The 16,938-nt window shown below is 44.4% G+C and overlaps 1 protein-coding gene across 1 annotated transcript in view; it reads right to left on the minus strand.

Moving 5' to 3' along the window:
* The window catches only part of tmem132e (transmembrane protein 132E), a 477,315-nt gene extending 460,937 nt beyond the window's left edge, over nucleotides 1-16,378 (minus strand). The window contains exon 1 of the mRNA XM_023962717.1: nucleotides 15,357-16,378. Coding sequence (XP_023818485.1) covers nucleotides 15,357-15,417 — 61 coding nt within the window. The 5' untranslated portion in view covers nucleotides 15,418-16,378. The remainder of the gene's footprint in view (nucleotides 1-15,356) is intronic.
* Nucleotides 16,379-16,938: the final 560 nt, after the last annotated feature.

The raw sequence follows: 16,938 nt of genomic DNA on the forward strand, positions 1-16,938 counted from the left end.
GGGGGGGGGGGGGGGGGGGGGGAACACCGGAGCGCCAGATGCATGCGCCGGGGGGGACCGGAGCGCCAGATGCACCGGGTGACACGCGTGGTTCCTCCGAGTGCTCCTCTGTAACGCCGGGCCCAAAAGCCCGCAGAGGTCCAACAGGACGGCTGGAGGAAGTCAGAACCGGCTCATGAGCCAGTCGTCCTCATTTGCCAGCACGTCTTCTTGCTGTCTAAAAATGCGTTCACTCCGAATTCTTCCATTTGCCACATCTTCTAAGAGCGTAAGATCAGCCATTGTGCGTCATTACGCATTGTGATGGGGCATTTTATAAGCTACAGATGGATGTCGGTAATAATCCACGTGGAAATGGGAAATTGATCTGCGCAAATGTAATTTCTTGTTGCTTTCTGAATGGTTGAGACATACGCCATACATTGTTTTATCAAAAATAAAACAAACTAAAGGCATATGCATGAATACCATAATTCCATAGCTTATGAAGAAATGTTTTAATATGAAAACAACTTTCCCCAGTGGATAATTAGTACGTCCGTCCGCACGCCCACACCTTTGTCTGCTCCTCCAGACGGACACACTGACGAGAATATCAGTTTTGTACATTATTTCGTTCTGTTAACTATATTATTTATGAGGATGAATTGCACAACATGCCAATATTGCAGAACATATTTCACTTTTCTTTTTCCAAATAAGTGTTCATTTGAATTTCTGTTGTAATTTTCGTTTGATTGTTTTGTTTGTTTCACTGCTGATCGATCAAACGGGTGTTCGTGTAGGCTGTTAATTGTCAGACTTGCTTTGTGAAGTCTTCATGTTATTTCTGAGAGGCAGTATTGTCTTTTTCACTTTCACGTGTTTCTTCCATCTGCCGACGGTGTCGCCATTTCTCATTTCACCCGTTTTTGTGTGTACGCCTGGGTCAGAGCTTGCGTGGAGGACCGCACATTTTCCCGTCAAGTTTGCTTTTTATAAATCTCAACTATTGCGTAGAGAGTGGCGTACGCCTTCTTTTGTGCGTACGCAACGTTTATAAATGAGGCCCCTGGTCTTTGATGGAGGGGAAAAAGGATTCAAGTGGACATCTATCTGCAGGGACACCGATGTCTTCATCAACGGCTGCAGAGATCCTGCAAACTGCCAATCAATGAATAAAACATTAATAAATCGTAAATCAAACAAATGAGCTTCCAAACATTTTTAATGTTATCAATAAACATTCAGCTCACCTGTTCCATTGAGTTTAGTGGGTCTGCTCTGCTGCTGCGCGGCGTTCACCTGCTGTTCTGGATGCTCACTTCCACTTTAATCTCGTAAAATTACGAGTTTTTTCTCTCGTAAATTTACGACTTAAATTCTTGTAATTTAACTGTTTGGTTTTTTTTGGTGGCCCTAAAACTCTGTCGTAGTTTTTAACAGGTTCCTGGAGCTTTTTTCTCATATTAGAGAAAATATATTAAGAAAATTAATCTTAAAATGATTTTTTCTTTATTTGAATCGCTTTAAATCAGGAGCAGACGAAAAACTGTCATTTGAAAAAGCTTGAAAATACGCTGGGCGGGGCCCGAGCTCCCTGCTCAGAGTTCTCAGCAACATGGAGAGGAAGAGGGGCGGGGTTGTCCTGCATGAACAGTCCCGCCCACAATTCGGAGCTGAAATTCTAATGAACTCCTGGCGCTCTGCAGGAATTATGTCCAACAAAACGACAAACGTTTTGGGATTTTGGGTAAAAAACGGCATCATCATGATTAAAGGACCACTGGAAAACAGACCAGATGATGATCAGATTGAGACCCTGGTGGCGTTGTAAATAAAGATTTATCCATTTTTGGCATTCACATGCATGCGGTTGTCATCAGGCAACACAAATCTGTTTAGTATTGGAGCATCATCAAATTCTCTGATCAGTCACAGCTGGTTTCATAAATTTCCCCCCAAAACTAAAATAAAAATGGTTCAAAAGAAACAATAAAGATAATTCCTGAAGGTCATTGGTGACATTGGTGAGCAGGAGAGGTTCATTTCCTGCCACAGCGCTGCTCGGTTTCTGGGTTTTAACGCTCCACAAGCAGCAAACCGTCAATCAACAACAGCCTGAATTATACATGAAAAACAACAATTCAGGACCCATTTCCATCTGGGGCTTTGTACTCCACATATTCACGGAATTCAGTCAAAATCCAGGCCGTTCGACATGACGACCGTGGCCTAATTTGTATAAAACATTTGCTTTCCTGTGTGAGAATCAATACGGAGATGATCCCAACTGCATTTTCGACGAATCGGCCAAAGTCCAGACTAAAATATTGACCGTCAGCACAATAAACTGTGCTCTTTACAAAATTATTGACCCTGGATTCAGTGGAATCTGGCACAAATGGGCCCGTGCAGAGCACACGCGGAAGGCATGGCGAACGACGCTCCTCCGTTAGCATTTTACCAAACAGGTAGAAATAAAATAAATCACAAGTTCAAAAAACACCCTCTGCACACAAACAGCAGTCAGGAGATGAGAAAATGTTGACATCCTGTCATGTTCCGGAGACGAACAAGAGGACCTGACAGCTACATCTAACATCCGGAGGCAGGTGACATCGGTATCAAGAACCACAATGGGAAATGTCAGCTTTATTTTGTGACCGCCTGCAGTGGAACAACATGACTGGATAAGTCATCGGACGCCTCCAGGGGCTTTGATCTGAAAAGGTTCTAAAAAAAAAAAAAGAACTTTTCTTTCACCTCCACCAAACGTCTTCAACTTCAAAAGCTGAGTCCAGTTGACCCTTTTTTTTTATTTAGAACCTTCTCTCCTTTTCTAAACAGATACACCTTTGCTGTTGCCGTGGAGACGTCAAATATGCCTCATTAAAAGTAGAAAACAGTTTCCCCAAATGATAAAAAGAAAAAGTAGTGACATCAAACATAAGCAATCAGTGTTTTTCAATACAAGTTGCCCTCAGATTCTATTTTATTCTTGGGTGATGGAGGCTGGGCAAAAAGGCGGGAGGAAATACAAAGTGATCCAATCAGAATGCAGAGATTTTCATTTTGAATTTATGGCTCTAAAACTCACAACTTTTTATTAATGGTGACCTTTTCTAAACAATTAAATGTTTTATGCTACTTTTTTAATAAATGTCTGAACTGTTCCTATGTTTTAGGAAAAATAAGTTTACGTATTAATTCAATTAAATTTTCAATTCAATTTTATTTGTATAGCCCAAAATCACAACAACAGTCGTCTCGATGGGCTTCGAAGTAAAACATGAAATCAAAAGGCTCACGAATACAAAGAGTTCAATAGAAAAATACTAAAATGAACTAACAAACTGACTAAGCTATACTGGCATCCCTGCCCTTAGACCCCCCTTCGCGGTAAGGAAAAACTCCCAAAAAAACCGGATTCCGGAAAAAACGAAGAAACCTCAGGGGTGCCCACATGAAGGAGGGATCCTCCCCCAGGACGGACAGGCGATTTACCAGAAATCTTAGAGAAGAATTAACTTATCTAAATCTACAACTACATATATAAAAGTCCAGCAGACGAGCTTCATCCAGCCGTGGTTGTGGGGACAGTCAAAGGCGCGAGTCGAGCCGGAGACAGGAACCACAGCCAGGTGTAGGAGCAGGAGCAGATACGAGGTACTCGGTCAGGAACTGGAGCACGGATGAGCCAACTGGAGTCTGGAAGCACTCCCAATCCCCAGGAGGGGAGAGGAAAAGAGGGACAATACATGAATCGCACTGCACCAAACAGAGGCATGGAGAACTAAATGATAAATTATGATCAAGAATAGAGGAGAGGAAGGGTAGAAGTAAAAAAGGAAAGAGGACAGAACCCCAGTGCACCATAGTTACCCCAGCTTCAACTTCTAGCAGCCTTTTAAAAGAAATAGTTATTATTAAGTTTAATTTAAACAAACTAACATTAATTTAAATAATCTCTGAATACTAACTAGTCTGACAATAAGCCTGTCCAAAGAGGAACGTTTTCAGTCTAGCTTTGAATGTAGAAACTGAGTCGGCCTCTCTTCCATGAGCTGGGAGTTTATTCCATAAGACAGGGGCTTGGTGGCTAAACGCTCTACCTCCAACCGTACTTTTACTAATTCTAGGAACCACAAGCAGTCCTGCATTTTGCGAGCGAAGTGTTCTGATTGGTTGGTAAGGGACTATGAGGTCCTTAATATAGGACGGGGCCATTCCATGTAAGGCCTTATAGGTTAACAGGAGGATCTTGAACTTAATTCTAGAATCAACTGGGAGCCAATGGAGCGAAACTAACACAGGAGTGATGTGATCTCTTCTGCTGGTTCCTGCTAACAATCTAGCTGCTGCGTTCTGAACAAGCTGGAGACTTCTTAAGGAACTCTTAGGACACGCTGCTAACAAGGAGTTACAGTAATCCAGCATCGACGTAACAAATGCATGGATGAGTTTTTCAGCATCACTATTAGAAAGTATATTTCTGATCTTAGCAATATTCCGCAGGTGAAAAAAGGCAGTTCTACACGCCTGAGATATGTGAGCCTTAAATGATAAATCCTGGTCAAATAAAACCCCAAGGTTTCTAACTGTGGAATTGGGGGCTATACTTATACCATCCAGGGAGACTATCTGAGCAGACAGAGCATCTCTGAGGTTTTTAGGACCAAGTATAATGACCTCAGTTTTTTCTGGGTTCAAGAGGAGGTAATTAATTGTCATCCAGGTCTTGATGTCACTGATGCAGGCGTTCAGTTTCTCTATCTGGTCATTCTGGTCAGGCTTCATGGATAAATACAACTGCGTATCGTCGGCATAACAATGAAAATTAATGCTGTGTTTCCTGATTATGTTTCCTAGGGGTAACATATAAAGCGTAAACAGGATCGGTCCCAAGACTGAGCCCTGTGGGACTCCATAGTTGACTCGAGTGCACTGAGAGGAATGGCCATTTACATTAACGAACTGATACCTCGGACAGATAGGATTTAAACCACTGGAGAGCAGATCCTCTGATCCCTATGTCCTGCTCTAATCTATGGAGTAAAATACCGTGGTCGATAGTGTCAAAGGCTGCACTGAGGTCCAACAGGACCAGAATAGAAAGTAGTCCCTTTTCTGAGGCCAATAACAAGTCATTAGAGACTCTAACTAGTGCAGTTTCCGTACTGTGGTGAGGTCTAAACCCCGACTGAAAGTCTTCAAAGTGGCTGTTGTCCTGTAGGTGGCAGTAAAGCTGCTTAACTACAACTCTTTCTAGGATTTTAGAAATAAAGGGCAGGTTTGATATCGGTCTATAGTTGGCCAAGATGCTAGGATATACAAGATGCTATACATCCTGAGAATCTCCCCTCTGGCATAACCACACTCCAAAGGTGTCGTTCTCTCTGCAGCAGCAACACCTGCTCCCATATCGGCTCTTCAGGACATAAAAACGGACACCGAAAATCCAATCTGAGGGAGAAAACTGCACATGCATTACAGTCACAATTCTGACATGCCGTGCGTGAGACGGAGTGGCGGTCGGTGGATTTACAGCGCAACGCCTGATTCCAGGCGGAAATCCTGAAGCCGTACGTCTCCGATGCAATTACCGCCGGGCGGAGAGAGACCGGTTTGTACCGACCGTCGCTCCTCCATGACACGGCGGCACAACACTGAACACTGTCAGCAGCTGTCCCTACAGAACTGATCCTCCAGGTCACAGCGGGACTAACCAACACCAACGCAGAGACGCACACCAGCCAAACCCAAAACGTTCACGAAAGTCGGGGAGTAGCAGCCTGGCCGAACGGCGGCCCAAGAAGTCATCCCGCAGACGAAAACAACCCTGTGCTGAGAAGGAATCAAGTCCTGCTTGATTGTAGAGGAGGAAGCGGGTGTTTGCCGCCAGTCCAGGGTCCTTCAGCTGATTTGTAGCACTGGGAAATGAAGACAAAGAAGAGGAGAGACGCTGCAGGATGAGCTGCAGATGGAAGGTCTGCTCATATTTCCTCTGTTTCTACTGCACTGATTCCAGACAAATGCTTCCCAGGAAGCCCACTGGGAAACAGTGTTGACATGCAAAGCAGGGGAGCCAACGCTCCTCTTTCCAGATGGCCTATCTGTTGTGAGTTTGCTGGTTTTTAGAGTCTAACAACCAACATCCATCAGATGTGAATCTAATCTTAAATACTAAACATTACAAAAAAGTCTCAGGAAACAGTCAGGCTTTTTTTGTTCTGCAGTGAAACCGACGCTGGTTTCCTGGGAGTTTTACTCACGACGTTCGCCTAAACCACAAGACTGTTCATTACAGAACGAGGAGCTGCCATTTAGGAAATAAAGTTCTTTTCTATTAAAGTGGGTCCTTCAAAGGATTCAAGCATCCTCCCATTTTCTCTCTGAGGGCAATAAATCAGTGGTACCCAACCTTTTTCAGACACGACAGACCGGCCAGTTCCACGACTTAAATGGACTTCCAGTTTCCCTTAACTTCTGAGGGTAAAGTTTCTCTCCATCCTCTGTGAAATATCTGCTTTAAACTGTATTTGTTCACCAGATTTTGTGTAAGAACCATTAAAATCTGATCTACATTTTCATTTCAATAGGAAGCGGGGGGAAAACTGCCAAATTCAGCCTCGTCCAACTTTTAAGGTGTAACAGATAAATACAAATAAGCTTTCACTTAAAAATTCATTTTCCAAATCTATTATTAAGAGAGCAGCCATGAGAGCGGCCATGTTGTTGGGCCTAGAGCCAGCGGCACTGAGGAAAAGACAGGAGATGGTTGGGACATGTCCAGAAGAGAGACGCTGAATAGAAGGAATAGATTTTTATCTCAAGCGTGACATTTCATCAGAACATGTTCATGTAAAATTGATACTGCGTTAATTTAAACACCTGCATGAACTTTGAAAGTGAACTAGACGAGGGAAGATGAGTCGGACCATCAAAGATTGTAACATTTTGGACATTTTCCGTTCGACTGAGCGGTCCTGACCGCTCACACGGGTCACTGGGGAGGGCTCGGTCCCCGCCATATGTCAGCATTATGTCAGCAGCAGCAAGTCTGTTCAAATATGTTTTCCACCTTTAGACACGTTAAAGGCGGCTTTGCAGCGTTACGTCACTCCAAGCCCGCTCTCCTTCTGGGGTCGGGGAGGCCAACAGAATGACAGGAAGAGGACAATACCCATGTAAGGCAGCAGAGCAGCAGGACCATATCTGGACTATGAGTCGGTTACATAAACCCAAACGGTACTCGCCTGCATACGCAGCCATTTCTTTGGAGAATAAGGTGCTCAGAGCGCTGTTCCTCTTTTTTGGAGCTTTTCGGCCTCATAGCCACAGACATCCCAGCAGCTCAGCAGAACAGGTCTTCAGGTAAGCAGATGTTTAACCACTTTCACCCAAAAAAGTCATCTGGTTCTGAGAGTAATTGTTGGTTTTTTTTGTATTTTTTAATTTAATAAATGACTTCAGCCTTAGTCACAAACAGGTCAACACCCGTACGGGTGCTGCAGGTTTTTGGGTGGAGGGTCATAGAGAGGAGCGGCTCCATCTTAAGGGAAGCCTAGATGTTTCTTACAGTTTTTGTAAGGGTGATGGAAGTGATGCTACGTTCACCCCAAGCAGGGGAAGAACGTTCAAGGAGTCGCTGATCGTGGGTTCTTGAACGTGCTTTTATGATGTTCACACTGGACTGTCGCTGCCCGGTCGAGAGCCTAAATGTGAACCTACATGAGCTAGAAAAAAAGAGGAGCTCCAGACTTTTCCGTTCACAGCTCTATTCTGATATATGATACAAACTTGGTGACACACAATTCTGCATTTATTCATTTCTCTTTTATGATCAAGTTTTCAAACAGTTTCACTGTGTTAAAGGAGACGCCATGCATTCGTCAAGTCTGAGTCCCTGATTGGTCAAAGTTCAACTGGCTTGACTTCCAACGTGCGTTTAATGGTAGCACCTTTTGTACGTAGAGCCCGAAAACGCATATATATATACGCATTTACAGACTTTTTATTGGAAGTGGTCGCTTAAATACGGGGTTACAGAGGCTGGTGTGAAGGTAGCTTTGCAAACACTTATGGACTTATGGCGTACGGGTGACGCCGTCGTACGGTGACGCCGTCGTACGGTGACGCCGTCGTACGGTGACGCCGTCGTACGGTGACGCCGTCGTACGGTGACGCCGTCGTACGGTGACGCCGTCGTACGGTGACCTTACGCCACACTCTAGTCGTTAGAAAGGTGCAAATTCTGGCTCCTTACTGAGCATGCACGCCCCGTGCATGCAGCGTTTGTGCACAGGCAGTGCCCGTAAGATGTCCACACAATCTACACTCTGTGTAATTTCCTAATTTCTAACAGTCAGGCTGTGGTGAGGAGCGCACACGTATCGCGTGAACATCAACAACGCGGTCCTTGCACAGTCAATTATATTATATTACATTCATGATTGTTCTATTTAAAAAAATAATCTCCGTATATTTTAGATAACTGATCTGCATTTGCTATGAGGATTTCTACAATACAGTTATGTTTATTTTTACATAATAATTAAGTAATTCATCTTTGTCATGAGATTTATTGATACTTTGAACAGGGTGGGATTATATCAATTCACTTCCTTCCACTCACTTTCTTTGATTAAATGTCTAATTATCCTCAGTTTGATACGTCTTTGTATGAATGGAGAACTGCTGATTGTATTGTTTTTGTGTATTATTCTTGTTTGATTGCTTTAAATAAATCATTTCAAATTTTAAAATAAAAGTCAAGAGGATTTTTGGGAGGTTGAAGAGAGGAAAAATCCGTACAACACACCTGCGTGTCACCTACTTCCCCCTTACATGTTCCTTAAATGTTCACTATGACCCGCAGAATGCCTGTAGAAGAAATGTGCATGAACGTTTTCTCTCTGTGGGTTCACCAAGCGGTCTCCGACCTCGTACAGGTTGAGCCACTGTTCACCCGTGAGGACGGTTGACTAAAACCCTCGACAAAGCTCTGTGCTCCCGGTCCTAGGCAACACCCTGCGGTGATAACCCGCCACATCAGAGAGAAAAAATAATAATAAAACGTGCGGTTTAATTATTCCGTACCGCAACACAACACTCACGGCGATGAAAGCCAAGCAGGTGGTGGATTATTTTTGACAGATTACTTTCAAGTACTTCCAGGAAGAATAGAGCGACAAAACAAAGACGTCTCACACAATGTTTGGTGCAAATGAAGCAGATGGGATGCATTTCAGCTTAGAAAACTGTTTAAATACAAACCAAGCGTGAAAGAAGTGCGGCTGGTGCGCCGCTAAGTCAACCGCTCTGATGAAGAAGGCAGAAGCAGAGGACAGAAACAAAACGATGAAGCCTTTTTCAGGGTATAAAGTGATTAGTGTGAGAGGTTTGTTTCAACCAGGAAGCGTGACATTTCTCCCAATAGTTCCTGCAAGGCGGAGAAGAAAGTCTTTTCAGAGAAACAAAAACGGAGAGCATCCAGCTGTGAGACAAGTGCAACGAGGCTGTACACAAAACAGAACACCAAATAAAAATTAATTTTTTATCTTAGAAAATTGGGTTAGGCTGCCATGGAGATTCCTGTTGGATTTTATTTGTGCACAAATAGGTATTTTTGAGCTCTGATGGAGTTGACTCTTTCAGACCGGAGCTCCGGGTTCTGATTCTTATCCGGAAAATGAATTTCCACTCCAACTGGACCTCTCTCGTCTGAAAAGGAGATGGTGCAGGGATATGGACTCGTCCTTCAATCGAGGCTGATCTTCAGAAAATAAGACAGCCGAGGCAGAGTCTGTTTTGAAAAGTGTGTTCAGTTGCTTTCTACTGTCAGAACCGTGCAAAGCAGCAGATCCAGGAAGAACAGAGATTCACCCATGACCTCTGAAGCTTGTCCTGCAAACATACAGGCACAACTAAAGTTCTTCACCATCATAAAGGTTTCTCTCTTAATCCTGGAGATGTTTGAAGTGTCTTAAAATGACATAACTAGAGTTTCTGGCTTCTTTCTCCTGACGGAAAAGAGCCGTTTTGTGGATTTCCTTCATTTCAAACTATTTATTTATTTTGCTAAATTGCTAATTCGGGTTACTTCTGCTCCCCTTTCATTGTTTACGTTTTGTATTTCTTTGTATTTGTAACCGTTTTGTGAGACATAAAATTGTAAAGGTCTTAACATCTTCACAAATGACAATCAGTAATTTTAAGGCAACTTTCTCAGTAACTTAAGGTTTTTTTTTTAATCAAAGGAGGCGTTTGATCCTCGTCTGTCAATCTGTCAGACGAGGATTTAGCAAGAAGAATAGTAAAAAAAAACCTGTATGTTTCTAACAGGTTTCTTCTAAATGACTAGATTTACTAAATAATCTTCATTTGGACTTGTAAAGTATAAATAACTCAAAACAAATAAATAAAAAACAGATAATGGTAACCATTTAAACAAAGTCGGGGGGATTACAGTACATGAATTTGCTTCTGCCCAATCTCAAGAAATTACTCAAACTATTTGACCATTTTTATTCTTAATGGTTCATTGTGTCATACAATGTCATAATAAGGGTTAATATGTCTATTTATAATTAAAAGTACTGCATCTTTTGGACTATAAGTTGCTCCGAAGTACAAGTCACAAAAACCCAAAAATGCACAATATATATTTTTTTTGAAAATCCTATGTTAGTCGCACTTTTGATAGAAATTTATTGCACAAAATACGGGAACAAGAACATTTAATCTTGAACGGCAAGTCCTAATAACGAAGGGAACGTCTGCACGCTTCACTACCGTAACACGATGATGCTTATGCAGCTTCATGAAACATGGGAGGAGTCTAATATATTAGCGTAACCTATGAACAATTATTCAGTTAAGCACGAGCATAAAGAATGTGCCGACAAGTCAACTAAAGTCTTTATGTCACTAAGAATCACAACATTCGTTAAACTCTTCATCCTCACTTTGGAACAAGAGCGGCAGGGGCGGAGCTAGAACATTTTATATGGGGAGGGGGCAGAAGTCTTTGGTAGGGTGGCAAATGGGTGGAAGGTGCCTACAAATAAAAGGTCCAAACAGTATCACTAGTTTTATTTTTATAAAATTGTTATTGTTAAGACAGCAGTTCTTTTAGCTGAGGTGCTATTCTCATTGCTTACAAGAGCTTGTATTGATGATTTGTTTCAATATTTGTATAGAATGATATATAATATAATATTTGATATAATATTTACTCAAAGCTTTTTGCTGCCTCTGCCCCCTGTAGCTCCGCCCCTGCAGAGCGGCGCGTTGCTGTTAGTACTAGTTGCTGTAGGTGTGTGTATCGGTACTAAATACCGATACACACACCTACAGCGCCCTCTAGTGGTGGTCTCTAATTGCATTTTCGTTTTCACATCCACCCTGTGAAAAGTGTCGCATAACACAATCCCACTCAGCATTTCCAGGGGGGAGGCGGGGCGCTGACGTCAGTTCGTGTTGGTCCAACCAGCAAACGTTTAGCACGGCCAAATCTGCTAGCGCTGTTGATGGGGCTCCAGCTGTCCTCGAACAGCAAAATCAGCGTGAAGCCGCAGGAAACTAACTTCTAAATTTTCTTTATTACTGTCATGATTATTATTAAAGGGTCTCATCCACTCCCGCTCATAATTGTTTAAATCCGTGCGGTCAGTGCTTTTTTCTTAACTGCAAGGACCCGGAAGAAGGACCTGCTAAAAACATTAGCCGTGGAGGAACTCCAAACTCCAAAATGCCACAATGAGCATCTTGAATGTAAATAAGTGGGAATTACATCAGCCTTTAATTTGTCAGGACACCACTGGAAACACAAATCCATATGATGGTTTACAGTTTCTCAGCTCTGCGTAGCAGCACTTCCGCCTTGGGCGATCCGGAGTTTCGGATCGCGCGGCCGCGCTAGACCGAGGCGGCTGTCGGTCCAAAGACAAAGCTAGGAGGCTAGGCTGGGGGAAGCTTCGCTGCGTCCGAAGGAGGACTGCAGAAGGCAGAAATGCTGCTACGTAGTCCTGAGAAGCTGTGTACAATCATTAGGAGTGCACAACCGTCACAAGGCCCTCTCCTCTGCCGCTAACACAAAGCTACAAGCCTGGCCGCACTGCTCTTAGCCTGTGTCTGTTAGCAGCCGGACACACGGAGATGGCACCGACGTCATCGCCCCGCCTCCCCTCTGGAAATGCTGAGTGGGATTGAGTTATGCGACACTGTTCGCAGGGTGGATGTAAAAACTAAAATGCAATCCCTTCTTTGCATTTTCGCTTTAATTATGTAACAGAATGCACGGTTTTTAAGTAGAAAAGGAAAAAGCATTTTGAAGGATTGATTTTTCATTTTAATTTTGAGTCAACAAATGCAGTTACTTTGTCAAAATGAAAAAGAATTTCTGGCATTGACTTTTATTTTTAGTTATGCTACACAAAGGCTTCCATACAAAAGTCATTACGAGTCTATGTGGTTGTATAGATGGATAGAAGTGTACGTGCAAATCTTTGTATTTGTTTATCTTCTAGATTTTTTATTCTATGTCTAAACATCTTGTTTGGATTTAATATATTTCTGTACTTTTTTGTTTTGTTTGTTGTTTCAACTATGTGAAATAAACCAATTCCTAACATAAATGTCATCACATTAACATTTTAGTAATAACAACAGTGGCTTGTAATTGTCGTGTTTTTTGTTGAAATTATTGTAAAAATTGTGAATTTAATGTTTAATATGTCTTTATGTAATCTCCTCTGGGTAAAACTCACCCTCACCTAACATTTGCTGTGATAGGCTCCAGCAACCAGGGGACCCCGAAAGGGTTAAAGCAGGTTATGAAGCTTGGAGGTCTGTCGGATTAAATAAAAGTCTTAGTTACTTCATTCCTTTTTTAAATAAAAGGGTTTTTTAATGATTTGTGGTTATGTTTGACTCACATTAACGTCTGTATTTACTATATTTGTATTAAAACTGTGGATCCAGATGGAGCAGCTGATGTCCTCAAACACCTACTGAGGATTAGAAGCTACAAAATGTGAACTTCAGGTTTAAAAGGAAGAAAACAGGTGTTTAGTTTTTGCAAAAATATTTCTCAACTGTCATGTAGACACCGTACATTACTTTAAGATGAACTCTGGGGGGGAGGGGGTTGATGGCACATTCAGCACAAAAACTCTCCATCCTTTCAGGATTTACTGTAACGTCTGCACAGAAAAGCAGCAATGGTCTGGAAGGAAGTGCCGGCTCGTGCAATCCCAGAGAAAAGGCCCAGAGGCCAGCGTGGAAGTCTTTCAGCCAGCATCACGCTAGATCATAGGCGGCCTGAGCTTCACAAAAGCTTCCTTTCAGCACCGATAAAAAAACGGCAACATCCTTTAGGATTCACTCCACAACAGCCACCGCAGAGAGCGGCTCGGAGCATCAGGCGGGGGCTTGAAAGGGATTTTGTGGGCTCCTTTTCAACTTAAAAGAATCTGCTTGTCCCTCCAATAAAATAAAGAAGTTCAATTGCGACTGAATGACGGGCCCACCTGGAGAATGTGACTTTAATTACAGAACAAGGCCGCCAGTTAAAGACACTTTTTCACTTTCGCTCCAGGATGACACGTTGGCTTCAGCTTTGAGCCCATCTGTCACTGAAAGCAAATAAAGAAGAAAATCAACTTGCGGCAGAGCGCCATGTTCTGCATGGGTTTTTTAATCGGTTCCTGATGCCAGCAGAAAAAAAAAAATGTAAAAACTACCTCTCCATTTAAAAGCGACTACTGAGAAATGCAAGCTAAATATATAAACAATATGCTTCATGTATGCAAACACGAGAGGAGAGTGACAAGCACTCCGGCAGCGATTCCACATGCAGCCGCGGTGGAGGAGGGACCACTGAACGGCTTTGTCGGCTCATTTGTGGTCAGAAGGACGGGGTTTCTGCTTCCTGTGCGGCCGCGTTTCCACGCCGAAAAATGGAAACGCTTCAATCTGCGAGATGTAAATCAATTAAGCTTCAGCAGCGGAGAGCTGGTGTGCCACACTGCCGCTTTGTCTGCTCCCCCTCACTGAGAGGCTGAAGCTGGGAGGGCTGCCAGCTGCATACAAACTGTGACTGAGCATCACCCCCACCGTCCCCCTCCCCAGGCCTGGTTACGCCTGCACATGCGGCGGCACCTCTGCCACGCCTCGTGCCGTGTCACAGCCGGCAGAACCAGGACCAATGAACGCTGCGTCTCGTCAGGACGCAGCCTCTGCGGCGCATTTCATCACATCCGTCCGTCTGTGATGGACCACAAAAGCTCTTTGGTGGAAATTAGAGCAACCAACTCAGGGATTCCGACATTTCAGAAACTAAACATCAAGACAAATGCAGGATAATCAGCTGCGATCAATCATCTTAAGCAGCTGGAGGTTAATGTTCTGCTTTATACATGCACATTGATTTTGATGACAGCAGCTCAATTTAGCTGCTTGAATCGGTGGGTTTGGAGAGGAAATGGAAGATTACATAATCCCACTGGAAGAGGAAGCCTGATCTTCATTCTAAAAAGGACGGAGAGCAGGGATGCAGCTCAGATGAAGGCGTCAGGTGTCTGATCCCATTCGGTGGTTTTTAGACGTCCTCTGATCTGACGGACGCTTGAAAATCTCAGTTCAAACGGCGAGCCGCGTTTAGAGAAACGCAGCTTCTTCTCAGGAACATGAAAGAGTGGCAAAGGCTTTTATGTCTCCCTGAGTAAAAGTCAGAGTTGACCTCTGACCTTTACCGGACCCACGTTTCTGTGCTGGACTGAACGGGACCTCTAGAGGTTCTCCGTCATCCACACAAACACGTGAGGAGCTGTAGCTGAGCAGGAAAGTTCTGTTCAGATCTTTTGGATGCTCCTGAAAATGCCCTCCTCACTGACTGGCTCCTGTCCGAGCGGCCGCAGGAACAGACTCCAAAGAGGACAGGATTAGTGTTCGAGTCCGGATCACTGGGACAGAGATCCATCCGTTGCTTATCTGTTGCTCAAGAGCTCTCCTGCTTAAAAGCGCACTGCGCGCGCGCGCGAGCCGGGAAATCGAGAGGAGATGCTCGACAGTTGTTGAATGGGCTGCGAGCGCGTGTTTGTGCGCGCGTGGACAGCGTGCAGACCAATACTCCCGCTGCGGCCGATTGATATCAACTAATTTGATGGTCTTAAGTGGACTCTGGTGAAAACATTTCGTGTGTGTGTGTGGGGGGGGGGGGGGGGGGCTGAACATGAGCTGTCACGCACATGACCAACCGCAGATGCCGCCGCATGCGGGTGCGTGGGGAACATCAGCACAATCACGCTCTCTGCGCAAGACACTTGTGAAAGCAGAGAGGATTAAGAGATAAATGGGTGGGGGGGTCTTACCACATGAAAGCGCCGCCACACACAGGAAGGGGGTCCATCCGAAATCCCGTGCACCTGTCATGGTAGAATCCCAGCGCGTGGACGTTAATCCCAGCTGTTCCAGCAGTTTTCCAAACCCTCCGCGCGGCGCGGCGCCTCGCGCCCGTTAAAGTTTGATGCAGATGTTAATCTGCGCGAGGACGGAACGATGGAACGATGTCGTTTCCTCCGAGAAAAGGTCCAAAAAAGTTCCTCCGTCGCTCCCGGTTCGGCCAGAGCAACTTAAAAGCGGAGCCGCAGCGCCTCCAAGTCCGTGCGCAAAAACGGAGAAATGCCCGAACTGGAAATCCAGCGGAGATCAGAGGAGGATTCAGGCGCGCGCCGGCTCAAATGCGGGAATGTTTTGCACCAAAAAACAGTTTGTGGAAATCAATAACAAACACAGACGGGGGGGGGGTCTGTTGGGGTTTGAGTCTGTATTTTAGAAGCAGAGGGAGGAAATTCCTCGCGCAAATCTCGATGGTGGAGCCCAAAAGAGCATCTTCCGCGCCGCTCCGCCGCCGCTGACCGCCCGCCGCCGGTTGGTGGGACTAGCTGGACACTTCCGAGCTGAGGAGGGTCAAAGTGACGGCTGAGGGATCCGTCAGACCGGCTGTAAAGAGCCGCTCCTCCCGGGCTTCCAGCGGTTCGCCCGCCGCCGCCGCCGCTGCGCGCTGCGACAGTCAGTCAACCGGGAATCATTCCGCCAGAACCGGAGCCTCCGGGAAGCACGCGCCACTTTGCTGCTCTCACTTTAGGGGTGTTAAACAGGATTACAGGAGCCGAACATCCCGCATAGACAGGAGCGTGAACCGGAGCCAAGTCCACCGAACTCCACGGTTTCCGGACGGGGGGGTCAGTTAACGGGGCGAACTGCGGCTGCCTGAGGGGTGGGGGTGGCGGCTCTGCCAGTGACGAAGCTGGCGCGTTCGGCGTGGGTCACGGAACCAGTCCAGGTGTAGAAGTCGGAACGGAACCAAACAGATTCACCTTAATGAGCCCAGCTGCGGCCGACGGTGACTTTCAAAATAAAAGCCGGGAGGAAAGTGTTAATGCGCTAAAATGCAGAAAACGGATTCTATTTCTTAAGAAGCGGCATTACTAAACGTATCTTTTGAATCTTTTATTCAAGAATTTGCTATTTTATGTTATTAATATAGCAAAAAATAACTTTAAATCGGAAATATAAAGCCAAATTGACAAATATTATGTGTGTGTATGTGTGTGTCCATCTACAAATATATGTGTGTGCGTTTAGGATGGAATGACTGGTTTGCAGATGTAAAACCATTGAGCTTTTTTTTTCATATAGTGAGTCTAAAATTTCAGGTAATAAGGGTGCCACGTAGGTTCAGAGACAAACGCAGAAACACTGGAACATCTGTGAGACAAACAGGTCGGTTAGTATCTGCAGCAACGAGACAACATCCCTGCCGATACATATCCATAGAAACAACACAACAGAAGCAGATTATAAAACAAGTTCAACCCACAGTCATTTAACGTGCATTTTAGGTTAATTACTGACTCTAAATTGCGATTTTATGTGTGTTTGTGTTTCTCT

Source organism: Oryzias latipes, chromosome 14 (genome assembly GCF_002234675.1).
Source record: "Oryzias latipes chromosome 14, ASM223467v1".
Classification (NCBI taxonomy): Eukaryota; Metazoa; Chordata; class Actinopteri; order Beloniformes; family Adrianichthyidae; genus Oryzias; species Oryzias latipes.